The following is an 18,522-nucleotide window of genomic DNA, read 5'->3' on the forward strand; positions in this document are numbered from 1 at the left end:
CAAATTATACAGCCACTTTGGAAGATAGGTTCCCCATCCTCTAGGAGAACTGAGGATGTACCTGCTCCATGACCTGTTGATTCTATTCCGAAGTACACAACCTAGAGAAATTTGTGCTTGCTGTTTTCTGGGAGACAGGAATCGGAATGTTTACAGCGATATTAATTATGACAGGTGAACAGTGGAAATGACTCAAGTCTATCAACAGCAGAAATGGTGATGCACAGCTGGACGGCAAAGAAGATGAACAAACAGGTGTGTTGTAGCAATGTGGACGGATCTCAAAGCCACAATGTTGAATGAAAACAGCCAAATACAAAAGAACACGTTTGTATGAGTCCATTATATGAAGTTCGAAAACTCAGCCAGAGCTAACACATAATATTTAAAGATTGTACTTTTGTGGTGAAATGCTAAAAAGTAAAGCAAGGTAGAGAGTCCTTGAACATCAGGTTAGCTAGGCACGTCTGGGTAGCTCAGTAGGGTGAGCGTCTCATCTTGACTTTGGCTCAGGCCAAGATCTCATGGTTTGTGAGAACGAACCCCATGTTGGGGGACTTTTAAAGTCAGGTCAGTCATGCCTGCTTTAGGAGAGAAAAACGGGTCGTCCCTGGGAAGGTGTACAAGGGTTTCCTAAAAAGCTCTATTTCTCTCTTTTTTTAAGTTTATTTATTTATTTTGAGAAATGAAGAGACAGAGAGAGAGAGACAGAGAGAGCTGGGGGGGGGGGGAGGGCAGGGCGATTGGGAGAAAGAAATTCCCAAGCTGACAGCGCAGAGCCCCATGCAGAAATTGAATACATGAACCGTGTGTGATCATAACCTGAGCCAAAACAAGAGTCAGGCTCTCAACTGACTGAGCCCCCCAAAAAGCTCTATTTCTTGACCTGAACAGTGGTAACATAAATATTCACTCTACAAAAGCTTGTGATGCTCTATGTTTATGTTTCATTCAATTTTCTGCTATTGCTCATGACTTTTTATTACTGGCTTTTCAAATTATTTTATCCTTTAATTCTGGCAGCCACATTCACAGTCTTGAGAAGCTGGGCCCTGACATGTGATTGATAAAGACAAGTAGAGGGTACAATGTATAATCATCATATCATAAGACCCCTGAGCGTTTGCCTCTTTCTATCTTTGGTGCTTTGGATTTAGGAACTGAGGGGGAGGTTTAGAAGGCTAACGAAGTTAACCATCAGAGTTTGAACGTCAAGCCTCCGATAACCTGAAGTTTCTGAAGTATGATGCTACCCTCAGTTCTGAAGTCCCTCTACCCTTTTTTGTTTGGATGGAGAAAACTTTACTGAGGAAAAGGAGCCTAGGCTTCGAATCAGTGAGCTGTTCAAATAAAAGGATTTTTAACCCCATGTTCTATTTCTATTTATTTTTTAAAAATCCTTTGATGACCCGGAGTCTATTTCACAGCACGTTAGACTAACTAGCAACTCCTGGAGAAAGAAATAGGTCTCAGAGATGAGGAAGCTGCCAGACTGAGCCCGAATCATGCTTTGCAACAGCAATAGTAATTTGCATTCGTAGACCACTTTCTGTTTCCGAATCAGGCGAGCTATTAACATGTTCTTTGAATGTTCTTTCTTAACATCCAAAACAAAGATTCATCTGCAGGAGTCTGTCTCAGTGATGAAGGCACAGAGGACTTACGTGACTTTTATGGAAAGTGAACAGGAGAGGTGATCTACTGAAACCAAGGTCTGTCTTTCAAGACCTGTGCTCAATCAGAAAAGTCAAGGTCTCTGTCCTCTTTGGGGACGTCACTGACATTAAAAAGTGACTCCTTTCTAGAAGAAGTGCTGTGAACTGGCTAACCTGTGGAATTTGGGCATGAATTTGGCTAATGGAAAACCGAGAAGGAAAACTATTTAAATGGTCACATCCTGATACATTTCAATAGCTATTCTTTTATAAAATCATACTTAAATGCCTCCAAACAGTCCTGCAAAAAAAAAAAAAAAAAAAAAGGAAATTGGGGGAAGGGAGATATTCTGTCTTCTCAGAAAGAAAAAGATTAAACACTGAAAAACAAAGCAGATAAAATTATTAAAATTGACGGGTAAAGTTATGACTACCTAACAAATCATTTTTGGCGTAACTTCCACTGAAATAGTTACTCCAAATGGTTATTCAGAATTTGGCCGCTCAGAGCAATAAACAGTCTTACTTGTGAAAGGAAAATGGTTAGAGAATTCGCACACATGGGGCTTATGACTCATACATTTTATCTCAGGATGTACTTATTGTTCCTCCTTCCTTCCCTCCCTCCCTCCCTCCGTCCCTCCCTCCCTCCCTCCGTCCCCCCCTCCCTCTCTCCTTCTTCCCCTTCCTTCCTTCCTTCCTTCCTTCCTTCCTTCCTTCCTTCCTTCCTTCCTTCTTTCCTTCCTTCCTTCCTTCCTTCCATGAACTCATTAGAGTAAGTGCCCCAGGCATTTAATTACCTAAAATAGAATGAAGGGCAGGCAGAATGATAATAATTAAAACCAGAGAGTAAAAGAAGTTTGTGATCTAATTCCCTCATCCCATGAAAGTTAACAAGCTGAAACTCTTTGCATGCTAAGGAAAGAGGCCTTCAAGAGGAATCCCCCTGCAGCCTGCAGGAAAAGGCGCGGGGACTTAAGCCACCTTGATGTGAATGGCACAGCAAAGCCAAGGGCAAAGCAAGAGTCACCTGGGGCCTCTCCACTCAGGTGTTTCTCGGTAAACGTATTGGGAAATGCTTGGAAACGGAGGCACTAGCCTTCAGCCCTAGGGGGCTTGTTTTGACGTGTGGACTCAAGCCATCCGGAGAAAGCTTGGTCACTGATGGCTGCACCAGCCATTTGGCCACAGGGTCTTCTTCTGCCTTGATGGTCCCAACTTCGCAGGGGTGCCATCGACATGGGAGAAAACGAACCCACGTGAAAGTTTACCTAAGCTGCTAACGGTGAACACCAAGAGACGCTTTAGCTGCTACCATCCATGCTGGTTCCCCAGTCCCTACCCCTCTACTGTGGTCACACCTGCTTCCGTTGACTTGCTCAGTTTTGCTTGGCCAAGGAGATAGCACAAGGGAAAAGGCCCTGCCAGGAGGGGCAGCAGGTGACAGGTAAGGCGGGGAGGGCAGAGGTCCAGGCTCTAAAACCAGACTATCCTGGCTTTTGAATCCTGCCTCTGACACACTCTAGCTGATGACCTTGGGTAAGTTATTTAAATTCTATGCATCTCAATCAAATAATAATTAAGAATGCTGATTAAACAGGCCTGCAATAAAGATTTATTAAAAAATGTTTAGAAGAGCGCTTAGCATCTAAGCCCTTGGTTATTAGCTACTCCCATACCACTACTCCTATTATTACTGTAAACATCATTATTGCCCTTATTTCTGTTAATAGAATTAGTGGCCTTCCGCTTGAGTGTCCGTCCGAAGTCAGGAGGCCTCCGGGTAAACGAAAGCGGAAACCAAGCTGCCTACTCACCATAGGACACAGAATCTCCCTGGGCTATTTCCTGGAAGAGACCAGAAACATCCAGGTCGGGCACCCCGAGGGAGGCCTGCAAAATGGTGGAAAACTCTTCCTCTGTGATGTAGCCATCCTCATCAAGATCAAAGAGCTGAAGGAAGAAGAAGATAAAATAGAAGACTGAGTGCCAGCAGGATGGAAATGGTGTGGAGGAATTGCAGAAAACCGTTAATAATTCCAACAGTGATCGTGCGAGCAAGGGCGAGCGAGATGTGCGTGAAGGAAGAATGCTCTCTGCTGCCCGTGCAGCTCCGGCGTGGAAAGAGACAGGATTAAGACATGAGAGACGACGACAGTAAGTTCTGGGGACGTGGGAGTCCTGTGGAGAACAAGAGGAATCCCATGGGAGACGTCAGGAGAAGCTTTACCCAGCTGACACGAGTTGGGTCTTAGAACACAAAGAGATATTCCTGGAACATACAAGCACTGGCAGGTGAGTGCCAGGGGCTCGAACCACGAGCCTGACAGACAAGCAGGACTCATGCCATGAGGGATGTGTGACGCCTCGCCTAACCCTGTGGGATTATGATGGTGGGGGATGCGTGGTGAATCCAGAGCATGGAGGATGGATTGGCGTCGGAAGGTTGGAAAGACTAGAGGCGGGAGAGCCAATTAAGAGTGTGGAGTGGAGGGGCGCCTGGGGGGCTCCGTCGGTTAAGCATCAGACTCTTGATCTCGGCTTAGGTCATGGTCTCACAGTTCATGAGATGGAGTCCTGCATCACCAACACGCTGTCAGTGGAGAGACTGCTTAGGGTTCCCTTCTCTCCCTCATCCTCTGCCCCTCCCCCACTCATGCTCGCACACACACTCTCTCTCCCTCTAAATAAACAAACTAACTTACAAAAAGAGTATGAGGTGGAGAAGCGGGAAGGGCAGGATGGGGCAGGATTTACAAGGAAGCAGAGGCAGAGCCCGTGGGGACGGACAGGACGGAGCAAGACCGGGCTGGGGTGCTCCAGCCTGGGCACCTGCGATGAAGTGGGGCACCCTGCCAAGCACGGGAGAACAGGTGCCCGGTGAGATCAAGAGCAGGACCTGGAGAGGTAAAACCTGAGCGGGAGGGGTCAAGGGGGAGGAGGAGATGAAGTAACGGCCCACAGGGTAGAACACCACAGCGAGGCCAGGCAGGAAGCCAGAAAGTTTGCTGGGTCTCGGAGTCAGGAGGTCTGGATGACTTTAGGACACACAGTTTCAGGGAACCAGAGCTCAGGTGGTGCTGGGAAACCAGGAATGAGGAGAGGTGAGCAGTGGAGGCAGCAGGCATGGGCTCTTCGGGAGACCGTGAGGTAACAGGAAGGAGGCAAACGGGGCATTGGCCAAGCACAAAAGGAGGCTGACAAAAACTCAGCGAGTTTATAGGCCGAGGGGAAAAGGCAGTAAGTGAGATAGGTTGAAAGTCAAGTGCCAAAACGGTGATCATTGTTAGATAATTAATACCCCATATTTAAAATCTTCTCTTGGGCATTAACGTTTTCAAATGATGTACGTACTGATTCTCTGCAGGCACTGATCAGAAGTGTTGTTTACTTGTGTTCACCAATTGCACCCTCACGGGGTCCTGGCCAGGGTAGGTGCCGGCATTAGCTCAATCTTCCGCACAAGAAAGCTGATGAGGCCTGAGACAGCTAGGTCACTTCCCCAAGGCCACACAAGTGGTCGGTGGTACCCCCAGCATCCAAATCCAGGCAGACAACAGTGCCTGCCATTAAGGTCTCTACTTCGACCAAACACACGATCAATACCAGAAAACCAACGGGCATTACAGAAGGTGTGATCATCGTGAACAACAGGCACAAGTTGACTAGTGTCTGAACTGTCCGTTAGTCTGGGAGGGGAACTCTGGCACTGGAGGGTGGTGATTTGCTGCCCGAGCTGAGAAAGCAGGGACTTCTCCATTTTCTGTTACTCAGCCCCAATATGAGGGAAAAGACAGTGCCACAGTGAAAAGTGAATTAGCGTTTGTTTACGCAGAGGGTAGCCCAGGGCTCAGCAGTGGGTCACACCCCGCTCCTCACAAGCGCTAAGCTTCCTTCCGAGGCCTTCCATTCCTAAACACTCCTCAGCAATTCATCTGTCACATTTGGTGCTTTGGTGGCTCTCCCTTCTGTGGAAATTCCCTTCACGTGTCCATACTAGGGGCTATTACATCTCTCCATCATGACTACTCCAGGCTGCGCCCCTCACTGAAATGTTCAATTTCCCTCAATTACTCATCGCTCCCAATAGTCTCCCTGCTGCAGAGTAAATCCCCCACTCCAGGCTCTGGTAGGAAGCTCAACACCCCAGTTTCCTCCGGGGGCGTGGTATCTCCCCTCCGCACGGAATATGGTGGGACTCTTACCCAAAACACCCTGTCTTTCCAGCAAGCACACGCTCTTTCCAGCAAGCCCAGTTGGACCCTCCCTGGACTGCAACAGAGGACATAATTGGAGTTGCTCATTCTAACTGCAGAGCAGTCCCTACAGCTGGCGCCTCTGGAGTCGCTGCCTCTAAATCCACCCTTGAGCCCCCTCCCCAGCCATATGGTGATTTTCTATGCCCATTGCTCACGGCTGAAGAACTCTACCTCCGCAGGCCACTGTGATTGTGGAATGAGGTCAAGGACAGGGAGTTAATTGGGAAGCGCTTCCCAAGTACAAGGATATGACAGAATCCTGTACGTATCAATGGATAACACTAAATGGAACATAAAATGTGGCAAAATATTTTTGAAACATCGAACACACCTGAAAAAGTTTTGAAAAATAACCAAAGGAAAGCAGGACCCTTGCCTTACAGGAAAAAGAGTTAATTATAGGTTCAGGTCCTCCTTGCCTGCCTCTGCACCAAACCGAGGTCAAGGCTAGAGAGAGAGATCTCAGGATGTCTTTAAAAACAATAATTACTGTGACTGAGGTCCAGATTTTCTACCGGGTCTTTCATCGGTGAACCAAAAGTGACCGTTTGCTCAGCCAAACTTATTATTATGGATGCAGTCCCAAAACAGAAACAGAAATATCTGGATTGGAATCAGTTAGCTATGTGTATAATTTTAGGTTTTGTGATGAATAAGTCCGTAAAAGCCAAACGTTTTAAACTTGGAAAAAGTTCTGGCCGTTGCCTTCTGACCATCTGCTAAGCATCAAACACTTGGGATCTTTAGAGGCCCAACAGTTAACTCAGTTTTAACGGATCTGAGGTAAAAAGTTGGGTTGGGGACTTCGCCGTCAATGACAGGGCACATGAACGTTCTTGAGGCTTGCCATGGTGGCCCCTAAAACGCGAGAAAGGACTCTCGGAGGAGGAGTCTCTCTAAACAATAAAGGGGAAAGAAAAGCTTGTGGGATGTTCTTCTGAGAAAATCAGGAAGAGAGGGAGGTAGGGAACAGGAACAGGGCAGGTCCTCGGTGGTCACAGTGGGCGGGAGCAGAGAGACCACCGCGTGGCTGAAGGATGACTCAATACACGCAGCTTGGTACCAAGACAAACAGGGGATCGAGTCTTTGCTTTCCTTGAGAGCAGACGACACCGCCTTAGAAATGGAAGGGAACATCCTACATAAAATTAAGTAGATGAAGCACCTTTTATCTCAGAAACAGCAAAACCACTTTGGGAATGTATTCTTCCCTCTCCTCTTGGGCACGTAGGCAATAAATGGGAGGCGGGGTCATCACAGTTCAAACCCAGACTCTTCTGAGGCCGAGGCCGGGGCCATGGTGTTATTCCTCTGCCCCGCCCCCCTTCCCTGATATTGCTGGGAAAGTACACGCCATGCCCCTGGAAAACACACAGGGTGGCTAAACTCGGGTTGAGCAGGACGCTCACCTGACATCCCACAACAAAATAAATTCCATCAGGAAAAGACGGAATAGCTTAAAATAGCTCTGACACACAGAGGGAGAAAATGTGAGGATAGAGGAGAACTTTCCGGATGGTAAATCAGGATGACGGGTGGCAGGTGGTGTTTACTTAGACACCGCACTTTGAGGCTCTGAAACGGACAGGCTGGGAAGAAATAATTTTTAAAGCGAATTTGTTAAATTCACCTGCTCTTCAATTTTGATGCCATTAATGAAGCTTCTGCCAAAGACTTCCTTTTCTGCCTAACCGGATGCTTGTGTTTTCTTTATTCTCAGTGGCAATTGTGTTAATCACATTTACCCCTGTGTACACGTCCCAGCAGATCTATAAACTCGGGTAATGGATTCACTGGTTTTCAAATAATACACTTAGAGTCAACACTTGTTCCCGAGGCAGACGAAGATGCTTTCAGCGGGGCTGACAGTACCTTAAATGCCACTTGGATGATGTCCTCCGTGTTGGCAGGGTGACACAGGACAGCCAGACCAATCACATATTCTCGGAAGTCAATGCTGCCATCATGGTTCTGTGAAAGGAGGGGAAGAGTCAATGAGCAGGGCCACCAGTTGAATTACTAGTAATCACAGCACAGAGGTGACATCCAGGTATGTCACCCAGCTTGATGCCGTCATGCAGCGAGCCTACTTGGAGAAAGGTTTCTACTGAGAGGGAACAGCAGGCAAGTGGCCTGCCCATTCCCAATTCAGAAGGAGGAAAAGTATATTTCTGTTCTGTAATCAATATGAACATCTAATCATTGAGGCCCTGTAGAGAGGCTCTGGGGCGCCCAGCATGGGTTCTTGAGCTGAGCTCTCATGGAAGTACCTCTTCCAGGCAGGATCTAGGATCTTGGTGGTGGCCCTGCCATGATGGCCAACGCCAACAGATCACTAAAGGGTGACTAAGGTCACTACACAACCATCTCTGTATAGCCAATGGAAGGGAAAGGAAAGGGCAGACTCAGGCAATAATTGCAGAGAGATTCTTTCTTCCTTGCAGGCTTGATCTGCAATAAGCCAGGAGCAAGTGAGCCAACCTGAATGACTTCAATGGCCATGTGGTGATGTGAGGCCCCAGGAGACGCAGAACTTTTAAGCATCTAGCTAGTGTATTAGTATCTTTATACCTCAGGAGGTGTTTCATGGCAGTATAAGAGAAGGTGTTGATAATTCTAACCCAGGTTGGCTGAATGCACTGGTCCCTAGTTCCTACACGTGAATTACTCACCCAGACAGGAACACTGAGGATGAAATGGGGAGAAGGAAATTCCGAGAACTGTAAATAGGCCCCTATGATTATAATTCCAGATATTAGAAGCATTTGGACAGCAAAGTCTTCAAGTGATGAATTCCCAGAATGAGTGTGAACTGGTAACGAAAGAGCGAGTGTGGTACTTCGCAGAAGAACAAATGATGTTTGGCGTCACCAAGAGTGTAATCTTTAACTGTGACTGAGTATCTACGTTTCAACCATCAGGAGTTCCTTTGGGGCAAGGATTGCTGTCTCTGTGTGGCACCGTATTTCCATTGCTTAGCACACGTAGATAGGAGCTAAAAACAATACTGCCTTTTACTCCTTGACTCTTACCTACTACTTTGAGTTCACTTTAACAACTAAAGCAAGTGGGGCAGCTGGGTGGCTCAGATGGTTAAGTGTCTGACTCTGGATTTCAGCTCAGGTCATTGTCCCATGGTTCGTGAGACTGAGCCCCATGTCGGGCTATGACAGTGCAAAACCTGCTTGGGATTCTCTCCCTCCTCCCTTGCACTCTTTCTCTCTCTCATTAAAAAATAAATAAAAACTTTAAAAATTAATAAATAAAACTGAAGCAAGTGTTCTTCACTGGGGTTTTATGAATGAGCTTGGGGAAAGGGGAGGCTGCAAAGCCCCTGAAGTGGTATGCAGTTTTTGTGTGTGCATTTTTCTTTTTTTAAAATATTTTTCATTAAAAATTTTTTTTTAATATTTCCTTATTTTTGAGGGAGAGAGAGAAACAGAGAGTGAGCAGGGAAGGAGCAGAAAGAGAGGGAGACACAGAATCTGAAGCAGGCTCAAGGCTCTGAACTGTCAGCACAGAGCCCGATGAAGGACTCAAACTCACAAACCACGAGGTCATGACCTGAGCCGAAGTCAGACACTAAACTGACTAAGCCACCCAGACGCCCCTGTGTGTGCATTTTTCTAGGGAAGAAAATTGCAGCTTTTGCCTGCTTCTCAAAGCAACCAAGACTCAAAAGATCAAGAGCCACTTTTACCTTACCACTTTATCTTACTGCAGGGCAAGACTAAAAGGAGAAGCAATTTAACTTCCCTTTCCCATCAGAGAAAATAAAAACAAAAGACATTTCAAGACTTCCCTTAAGTAACACAGTTTATTCTGGAGACAAAAACTCAGGTCCTCTGACTTCCATTTTTGTCTGGTTATCTATAAGGGGATTGTCTTCTTGATTTGTTCGAAAAAGCGTTAACTTAAAAAAATGTATCATTTGCATTTGATGAAAAGCACTCATTTTAAGTGTGCAGTTGATGTGCTTTGACAAATGTATATGCCAGGGTAACCACCACTGCCACAATGAATTATCTACAGCGTTTTCATCACCCCAGAAATCTCAGAAATGGTAGAGTTTTGAGTGACATTATTTTCTTCTTGGGCCAGCACCATTTTACTTCCCTACGCACCATGGGGGCAGCTGTTCATCAGCCTGGGAGGCCCAGCAACTTTCTGAACCATATATGTATTGTTCAATATAGGCACAGTTGTTCCGCAATTGGCTTTCTCGATGAAGCAACATAGGGGCCTTGAAATAGAAGTTCTGAAGAACAGATAGAAGAATGGTCTGTGGACACTGAATACATCATAGATTGTATGACGGGGACTATGCTTTTAAATTTATGTTGTCTCTTTATTGTGAGGCATCCGGTTTTTATCTTTACCACCGAACCCTATGCAAAACACAGGCCAAGCAATAGAACTCATTTTTCGGATAGAGAAAGAGAAATATAAAGGTCTCTTCACGTTACCACTATTCACAAAGCAAAGTAATATTCTGGACCTCTTATCTATGAATGGTTTTGGCTGACAAAAAGAAGCAGACCTTTGATAGTCAATCACATGAGAAATTATATGTTAAATTTTCATCTTAGTAATGTGAGAAGGGGAAAGAAGCATGGGAATCATTCTTAGGGATTTTATTATCGGATTAATAAAACAATACACTGTTAAGTTCCCAACTTTAAAACGATAAGACTTGGAACTGGAAGGAATCTTAGAAATCGCTCATTCGATTAATTCATTTTTACTAATAAAAAAATGAATTCATTTTTACTTATAAAAAAAGGGAGATTTTGAAATTTTCACATGGTACAATTTCACATGCTTTTAAAAAACTGCTGAGTAATCTTTTCTCTTTTTAAAAAACAGTTATTTATTTATTTTGAGAGAGAGAGCAGGGGAGGGGCATAGAGAGAATCCCAAGCAGGCCCTGCACTGTCAATGCAGAGCCTGATGTGGGGCTCTATTCCACTTTACTTGACATCACAAAACTTGCTATTATCATTAACTACAGTTAAAATTTAGGTAATGAGATTCCCAATCATTCAAATTAAAGCAAGTGGTTTAAGGGGCGCCTGGGTGGCTTAGTCGGTTAAGCGTCCGATTTTCGCTTAGGTCATGATCTCGTGGTTCGTGGGTTTGAGCCCCGTGTCGGGCTCTATGCTGACTGCCAGCTCAGAGCCTGGAGCCTATTTTAGAGTCTGTATCTCCCTCTCTCTCTGACCCTCCCCTGCTCACACTGTCTCTCTCTCTCTCTCTCTCCTAGAAATAAATAAAAAAAAAATTAAAAAAAAAAGCAAGTGGTTTAAAAATATATATTCAAAAACAAATAATAAACAAGTACACAACCAAGTATACTCCTTTAATCTTTTAATTTCCAATCAGTTCCATGATAAAGATTAATCCTCAAATCTGTGGTTCTTTTCTTTAAAAACCTATTGAACTTCTCTGGAAAAATTATAAACTTAAAAAAAAATCTAGACTTGAAAATATTTTAGGGCCACATTTCAAAGGAGACCATCTTTTCGGAAGGTGACCCTAATCCCTCCATAATCTGTCCTAATCTGGAAGCCAGGACTGCCCCACGTAGGAATCGCGGATTTGGGCTGGATCACTGCAAATAGAAGGGGTGGCCAAGCCTGGCTAAAGCTCCTGGTGGTGGGCCCCATCCCTTCCCTGGTGGTCAGCGGGGTCAGAGGAGCATGGAAGCGAGGGCTAGTGGTCACTGTGACCACAGCATCCCTGCGACCTGGCAGCCCCACAGTCAGTCTACACTGGCTTCTAGGACCAATGAGAGTCACTCTAGATTGGCTTCTAGGACCAGTGGGAAGTTCCAGACCACATGTTCAAACATGGCCCACTTAAAACTGCAGGAGGGACAAATGGTGATTTTCCTGTGTCTGATTCTTAGGTATCCATTCCCAAAAGCTTTTCATAGTTGAACTTATTCAACATTTTTATTTCTACAGAACCAGATATGTTTTACAATCTTTGAAGTCCAGCAACATTTAAGGGTATGGTTCTGAATACATTTTGAGATGGTAAACTCCCAAGGATAGGACTACATTCTCTTTGGTGTGTTATCACTGATATTGCCCGTGCCGATGAGAGATCATCAATGCCAACAAAATAATTTAAAAGTGCTTGCATAAAAACAAAACTTAGTAGCACCGGCCAACAGAGAAAGGTTTTGAGTCCTTGAAGATACTCTACAAATCCAAAGGAGTTCTATTATTAAAAAACAGTAAATTCTCAGTTTTCCAGAGGAGTCTGGAAAGAGGCATTCTGTTTACTCGAATATTCTTATTAAGCGCGCGTTTCTACCCACCTCTGTAATTGTATTACCAATTTTCCAGGAATTAAATTGCTTTAATCCACTTAGCGTTAAACACAGACACTTTTAAGAAGTAATTCTAAAAGCACCTCAAGATCAATAGCTTGTTAAAATATCAGGGCCCTGCAGGTGCATCTGTGAATATTTTTTAAAGCCCCATTGTGAGTTAGTTGCGCGATATTACCGATGAAATTTCTGACTTAAAAAAAAATCAGGATTTAAAAACACATGCACTACTACTCAAAAGATATTTAAAATGTGACCTTTAAGATGATGTATACATTTTGAATATTCTCAGAGGTTTGCTTTTCTTAGGTACAGAGCATGTAACTCTTTTTTTCTGCTGTTACAGGTTAAAGAATCCAATGGATTATATTAAGATAAAGATGTTTTTCAAAATCAAATGGGAGATTTTGAAATTACAAAGTGTAGATGATACAGTTTCACATGCTTTTTAAAAATCACTGGGTATTCTTCTGTCTTTTTAAAAAAACATTTATTGATTTATTTATTTTTAGAGAGAGAGGGAGAGGGAGAGTGGGAGTGAGCAGGGGAGGGGCAGAAAGAGGGAGAGAGAGAATCCTAAGCAGGCTTCTGTCCCATAAACCATGAGGTCATGACCTGAGCTGAAATCAAGAATCAGACACTTAGTGCACTAAGCCACTCAGGTGCCTCACTGAGTATTATTTTCAACTTACAACATCAATTGTATTGCTTAATGTTAGAAAGTGAAAAATAATGGGATGGAGTGATATGAATCAAAGATGTTTGTCTTAGGCTGTAAGTAGTCTTCCATGTAAAAATGGTAATTTTTAAAAAGTTTATCATGTAAATACTCCGTCTTACACTAAAAATGTGCCTTTAGGGGTGCCTGGGTGGCTCAGTCAGTTAAGCATCCGACTTCAGCTCAGGTCATGATCTTGTAGTCCATGAATTTGAGCCCTGTGTCCACCTCTGTGCTGACAGCTCAGAGCCTGGAGCCTGCTTCTGATTCCGTGTCTCCCTCTCTCTCTGCCCCTCCCCTGCTTGTGCACACACTCTCTCTCTGTCTCTCTCTCAAAAATAAACAAAAAATTTAAACATCAACTGTTGGATAAAAACTAAGAAATTCAATCACTTGTCAGGCTGTTGCTTCAAGTTTGGGGTACTTAAAAAAATCCAAAGTTGAGACTGGATTTTCTAATGTCTACTCTAGTGACTGCGGTTATCTGTACAACTGTTCTACGAATTCAGAAGGGACCAGAAGAGAAATGCAGGTACCCTCGGGATGTTTTGCCCCATGCAGTCAGGAAGAGAATCGGAAAGGCAGATAATCCCTTGACCCCTGAGGAGCAAGGAAAATACTTAATATTACCTCCCTTGCGATGTACCTGTCTTAACTTTCAGAAAATATTTAGAATTAAGTGAGGGGGGAAAAAGTGCGGGTCTGTTGCCCTTTCTACAACCATCATGTAGAAAGGTTAAACAATAAGCGTGATATTCTGAGACCTTAAAAGGCATCTTGGCGGCTTTCCCCTTTCTTGGCTGTATTCCAACACTCATGCCTGACATCTGAATGGGTTGATTCTAAAATAGTGATCCTGGTATTAACGTGTGGTTGCTGGCATCAGCCTCGTTCTGGTATGGCCATCCCTGGTGTAAGCAGCACACCAGAGCAGGCTCAAGTTACAAGTCCCTCTCGGGAGGTGGCTGTGGTGGCCTCTGTGCTTGGTTCGGTGCAGGATTATACACACGTGGCAGTGCGTAAATATTACACGAGGATGATGATGGTGAGTAACGAGGCCAAATGCTGACCTCTCCTAATTTCACTGGGGATTTCTCACCGGCAGCTGTGGCATTGACCTCTATCAAGTCCATAGTTATGCTTTCCTCTAAATGAGTTGATAGAGGAAGGGAGATTTATCTTCAAACACAGGAGGACCCTCCAAGATAGCCGTAGAGAGAGGGAGTGCATTAACAGCCAGAGAAGCGGGAGGGGTAGAGGCCAATTAAATAGCAGGCGAGGGGCCTGGGCACTTGCCTACACAGCCCCCATAGCTGAGTCAAATGGAAGAGCCAAACCAAGGGCCACACTCGAGAAAGGCACACCTGCCCTGGCTGGCCACCATGGCTGATCACCGGAATCACCTGGGGAGCTTTAAAAATACTCATCTTTTCGGGGCACCTGGGTGGCTCAGTCAGTTAAGCGTCCGACTTCGTGGGTTCGAGCCCCACAATGGGCTCTGTGCTGACAACTCAGAGCCTGGAGCTTGCTTCAGATTCTGTCTCTCTCTCTTTCTCTCTGCCCCTTTCCCGCTCGTGTTCTTTCTCTCTTTCTCTCTCAAAAATAAACATTTAAAAATAAGAAAAAAATAACCTTCATCTCTGGGCCCTACCTCTAGAGATAGATTCTTCTTGAACTCATTTGGAGTCGGAGTCAGGCATTAGTAACCACGAAGAGCTCTCCCTGTCATTCTGAAATGCAGTCAGGGCTGAGAACCACTATGATAATAACAGTCAACAATATTTATAAATCTTTACATATCTCTATATTGCTTAAAATGCCAAATAACTGATTACAACTTACGTAAGCTCTTCTTTGTTTTTCCTTTGCTTACTTTTCTTCCGTCTGCAGTTTTCCGAGAGGAACAAAACAAAAAGCTCTGAGGCAGGGCAAGATGTGACAAGAGCTGGCCAACATGAGCTGGGCATGCCTGATTTTGTACTAAGTGCATGTAAGAATGATTAAGCCTGACAGTTTGGATTACAGGTCTGCCCCTCATTCTCCAATGCCCTGACCCTCTTTACAAATACGCCAACACAAAACAAAGTTGCTGCATGCTTATTTTACTAGAGAAACAGGAATCCAAGAATTTCTGGAATTTTAGAGAGCCGCTCCACCATTAAAAACATATATATATATACTTCCCTTATGTGGCACTGCTTCTTTCCTCATTTCTGAACTTGTTCCTATACAGTTAAATAGGTTTCCAGGAAAACATCTTTTTTTTTTTTTTTTTTTTTAACATAATGAAAAGAGCAGATGTGAAATTAGAGAAAAACAGATTTCAAACTTCCCTCCTCCTCACCTTTTTAAAGGGAAAATAGATCTCTGGAGGGCTTTCTTGATTTATTCCAGGGGTTTTTCAAAATTACATCCTCAACAACAACAAATTTCCTGCTCCTTGGAACTCATTCACCAAATAAGCGATGACCTATTAAAATCCACTCCGTTGGGGCTCTGCCCTGCACCAACCCCCAACATACACATACATGTCCATATGTATCCAGTACCTCAAGAAGCTGACATACAAACCACTCAACATCTTTCATAAAAAAATCTGTTTTAATGAAGCGGCAAAGAGCAGCCCCGGTTCAGAAGCATGCAAGGTGGCTTAAGAGCTTGCAGGAAATGACAGCTGGTGGGCCAGGTGTCGGCCACCGTGCAGACGGCATGGCTAGGCTTTCGGCAGTCCCTGTGCTCCGGGAGGGCGCCCACCTCAGGAATACATGGTCAGCTGCAGCCATTCCTGGATGGACACTTGAACTAGACCATCTGCATCTCTATCCAGAGACCTGAAGGCCCGGAACATGGCATCCAGGCGGACCAGGCAGCTGATGAAATTGTTGAAATCCATGCTTCCATCCTCATCGGCATACCGGCGGATGATCATCTGGTAAAGCTGCTCATTCAGCTGGAACCCCGCTGCCTGGAGAGCCCCTCGCAGCTGAGAGCTTCCCAGAGCCCCAGAACGGTCCCGGTCATACTGCCTATAAACGCACTGCCACTTCCTGATGTTGTTCCAGAGGTACTTAAATTCCTCGAAGCCCAGCTTGCCGGTCGCGTCGCTGTCCATCACAGACACAATGCTCCGGCAGGTGTCGAGACTAAAGCCGTCCGTCTTCAGATCCTTGTGCTTAGAAAGGACCTTGTTGAGAATATTCATGAGGTCGGTGGCACCCACCTCCATGTCTGGCCCCGCCAGCTGTGCAAACTGTTGCCGAAACCGACGGACCTCCTCGCTTTCGTTGGCTTCCACGTTGGTGAAATGCTGTTGGGTGGGAGGGGGCTCTGGGGTGTACTGAGCTGCGGCAGCCTCGCTGATGAAATTTACAATCCCTCCGACTATCCCGCCAATATTTCTTCCTCCTCCTCCTCCTCTTCTCTGACCACCTCCTCCAAGAAGGCCTCCAAGAGCTTCCCCAAGACCTCGATCGGCCCCTTCCAATAAAGCCTTTGCCAGAAACATGCTTTTGGTTTAACAAGTGAGTGTAAAGCGACTGATATCTTGGAGATGGTGTGGAGAGAGCTGAAATGGAGTCTCATTAGCTTACAGGTGGAAGAACTGGCTTTTCTGTACCTGCTAACAGGGCGCCACGCCCCTCCTGCTGAATGCCTGACTTCCATTAGGTCCTAGCACCTGCCAGTTTTTACAGGGCCTCGATAAAATACTCCCAAGCTATTGTGTGCATGACAAATTACCAAAAATACTATTTTAAAATGTAATATATTAAAATACACGCTTCTGTACACCAGTGATTTCTCCACATCTGAAAGATGACACGCATTTTCCTAACAGAAGCTAAATGATTCAAAGATATCAAAAAATGTTTTTCCGATGGAGGATTTGTTGTAAGGGCAGAACGGGAGAATGGTTCCCTAATCCCTTTCCTTTAGCAAAGATTCCCCAAGTCCAATGTTCCTAAGAAAAACTTGGAAGAGGGAGGGGGGATTAAGATGCAGGGTCCCCAGGACCCATCCTTAGAGACTCTGACTCTGTAGTCTGATGTTGGTCTAATGATCTACACTTTTGGAATCTTTTCTGAAGTGTAACAGGCATATGCAGAGCTCAGAGAATTTCATGCCCTGTACACACCCATGTTTTCACAGCCAGATCAAGAGATAGAATATTACCACACCCCAGAACCTCTTTCCTCCCAAGAGTAACCACTACTCTGATGGTGAACACCATAGACTGATTGCTGTACCTTAAATAAATGGAATCATACAATATATACTTCTTTGTGCCTTGTTTTTAAAATTTGAATTAAAGTTTCTAAAAACTGCGGTGGAATACATAGAACATGGAATTTACCATCCTAACTGTTTTTAAGAGCTCAGATCCATGTCATTCGGTATATTCATATTATCGTGCGACCATCTGTACCATCCATCTCCGGAAACTTTTTCATCTTCCCAAACTGAAGCTCTGTCCCCGTTAAATCCCAACTCCCCATTCCTTCTTCCCGCCAGGCCCTGACAACCACCATTCTTACTTTTTGGCTCCATGGACTTGACTGTTTTAGTGTACCTCGTGTAAGTGGAATCACATAGGACTTGTCCTTGGGTGACCAGCTAATTTCACCCAGCATGATGGGTCCAAGGTCCATCCATGTTGTAGCATGTGTCAGAACTTAATTTCCTTTTTACAGCTAAATAATATTCCACTATATGTGGAGAACACATTTTGTTTAGCTACTCATCTGTTGGGGAGGTTGCTTTTGTGAATAATGCTATCAATGTGGGTGGACACGTATTTCTTCAAGTTCCTGCTTTCAATTCCTTGGAATATTTACCCAGAAGTAGAACTGTTGGATGATATGGTAATTCGGTTTCTGATTTTTTGAAGAGCCTCCATACTGTTTTCCATGGTAGCTCTACTATTTTACAGTTCCCCCAACAGTGCGTGAGGTTCCAACTTCACACCCCAGACAACACCTCTTCCTGCCCTCCCTTCCTTCCAGCTGTCCTGACAGTGACCATCCTAATGCCTCAGAGGTGCTAATATCTCATTATGGGTTTTGATTTGCATTTCCCTAATGATAACAGACTATCCCCTCATTACTGATTTTTGTGTCTGGCTTTTTTTTGCATTTGTGAGATTTGCTTTGATTTTTTTAGGTAAGTATCTGAAGTCAGTCTATGACATGCAATCCCTCACAATACTCTGGGGGACCCTATCTTAGATACGAGCTAGAGAGGGAGGGCCCCAGCCCATCAGAGGTCTCTGGAAGGTCTGCTGGTGAGCTCAGGGAAAGGTGGCTAGGACATAATAACTAAATCATCACATCCCTTAGCATTTTGGAAATCAATTTCAAATCTGCAAAATGATGGTAATACCATCTCTCTGCCTCCTTCCTAATGACTCAATGTCATTTGTTAGGTATCAGGACTTGGACTCAGTGTTTAGGATACAGAGGTGAATATACATCAGGACAGCTGTGCTCAAGGACCGAGGACGCCCACCGAAAACTAGTTGCAATTATAACTTTATGTCTGTGTTCACATTTCTACTAT

General features: G+C 44.7%; 2 protein-coding genes across 3 annotated transcripts in view; both read right to left on the reverse strand.

The window, feature by feature from the left end:
- The window catches only part of LPCAT2 (lysophosphatidylcholine acyltransferase 2), a 67,643-nt gene that overhangs the window by 1,219 nt on the left and 47,902 nt on the right, over positions 1–18,522 (reverse strand). Inside the window, exons 12-13 of one of the 2 annotated variants that reach the window (XM_039241692.1) lie at positions 7,787–7,885; positions 3,473–3,608 (exon numbers count right to left, since the gene is read on the reverse strand). In XM_039241692.1, coding sequence (XP_039097623.1) covers positions 3,473–3,608; positions 7,787–7,885 — 235 coding nt within the window. The remainder of the gene's footprint in view (positions 1–3,472; positions 3,609–7,786; positions 7,886–18,522) is intronic. The other variant, XM_039241698.1, reaches the window with a different exon arrangement.
- Positions 15,575–17,492, reverse strand: CAPNS2 (calpain small subunit 2). Its single transcript, XM_039241708.1, has one exon. It carries the CDS (start codon positions 16,472–16,474, stop codon positions 15,725–15,727), a length of 750 nt encoding a protein of 249 aa, XP_039097639.1. The 5' UTR covers positions 16,475–17,492; the 3' UTR covers positions 15,575–15,724.

The sequence above is a fragment of the Hyaena hyaena genome, unplaced genomic scaffold (genome assembly GCF_003009895.1).
Source record: "Hyaena hyaena isolate Hyena2069 unplaced genomic scaffold, ASM300989v1 scaffold_7, whole genome shotgun sequence".
NCBI classification, from domain to species: domain Eukaryota; kingdom Metazoa; phylum Chordata; class Mammalia; order Carnivora; family Hyaenidae; genus Hyaena; species Hyaena hyaena.

Coding starts and splice junctions, on each gene's coding strand:
- CAPNS2 (XM_039241708.1), bottom strand. CDS start 16,474: ATGTTTCTGGCAAAGGCTTTATTGGAAGGGGCCGATCGAGGTCTTGGG.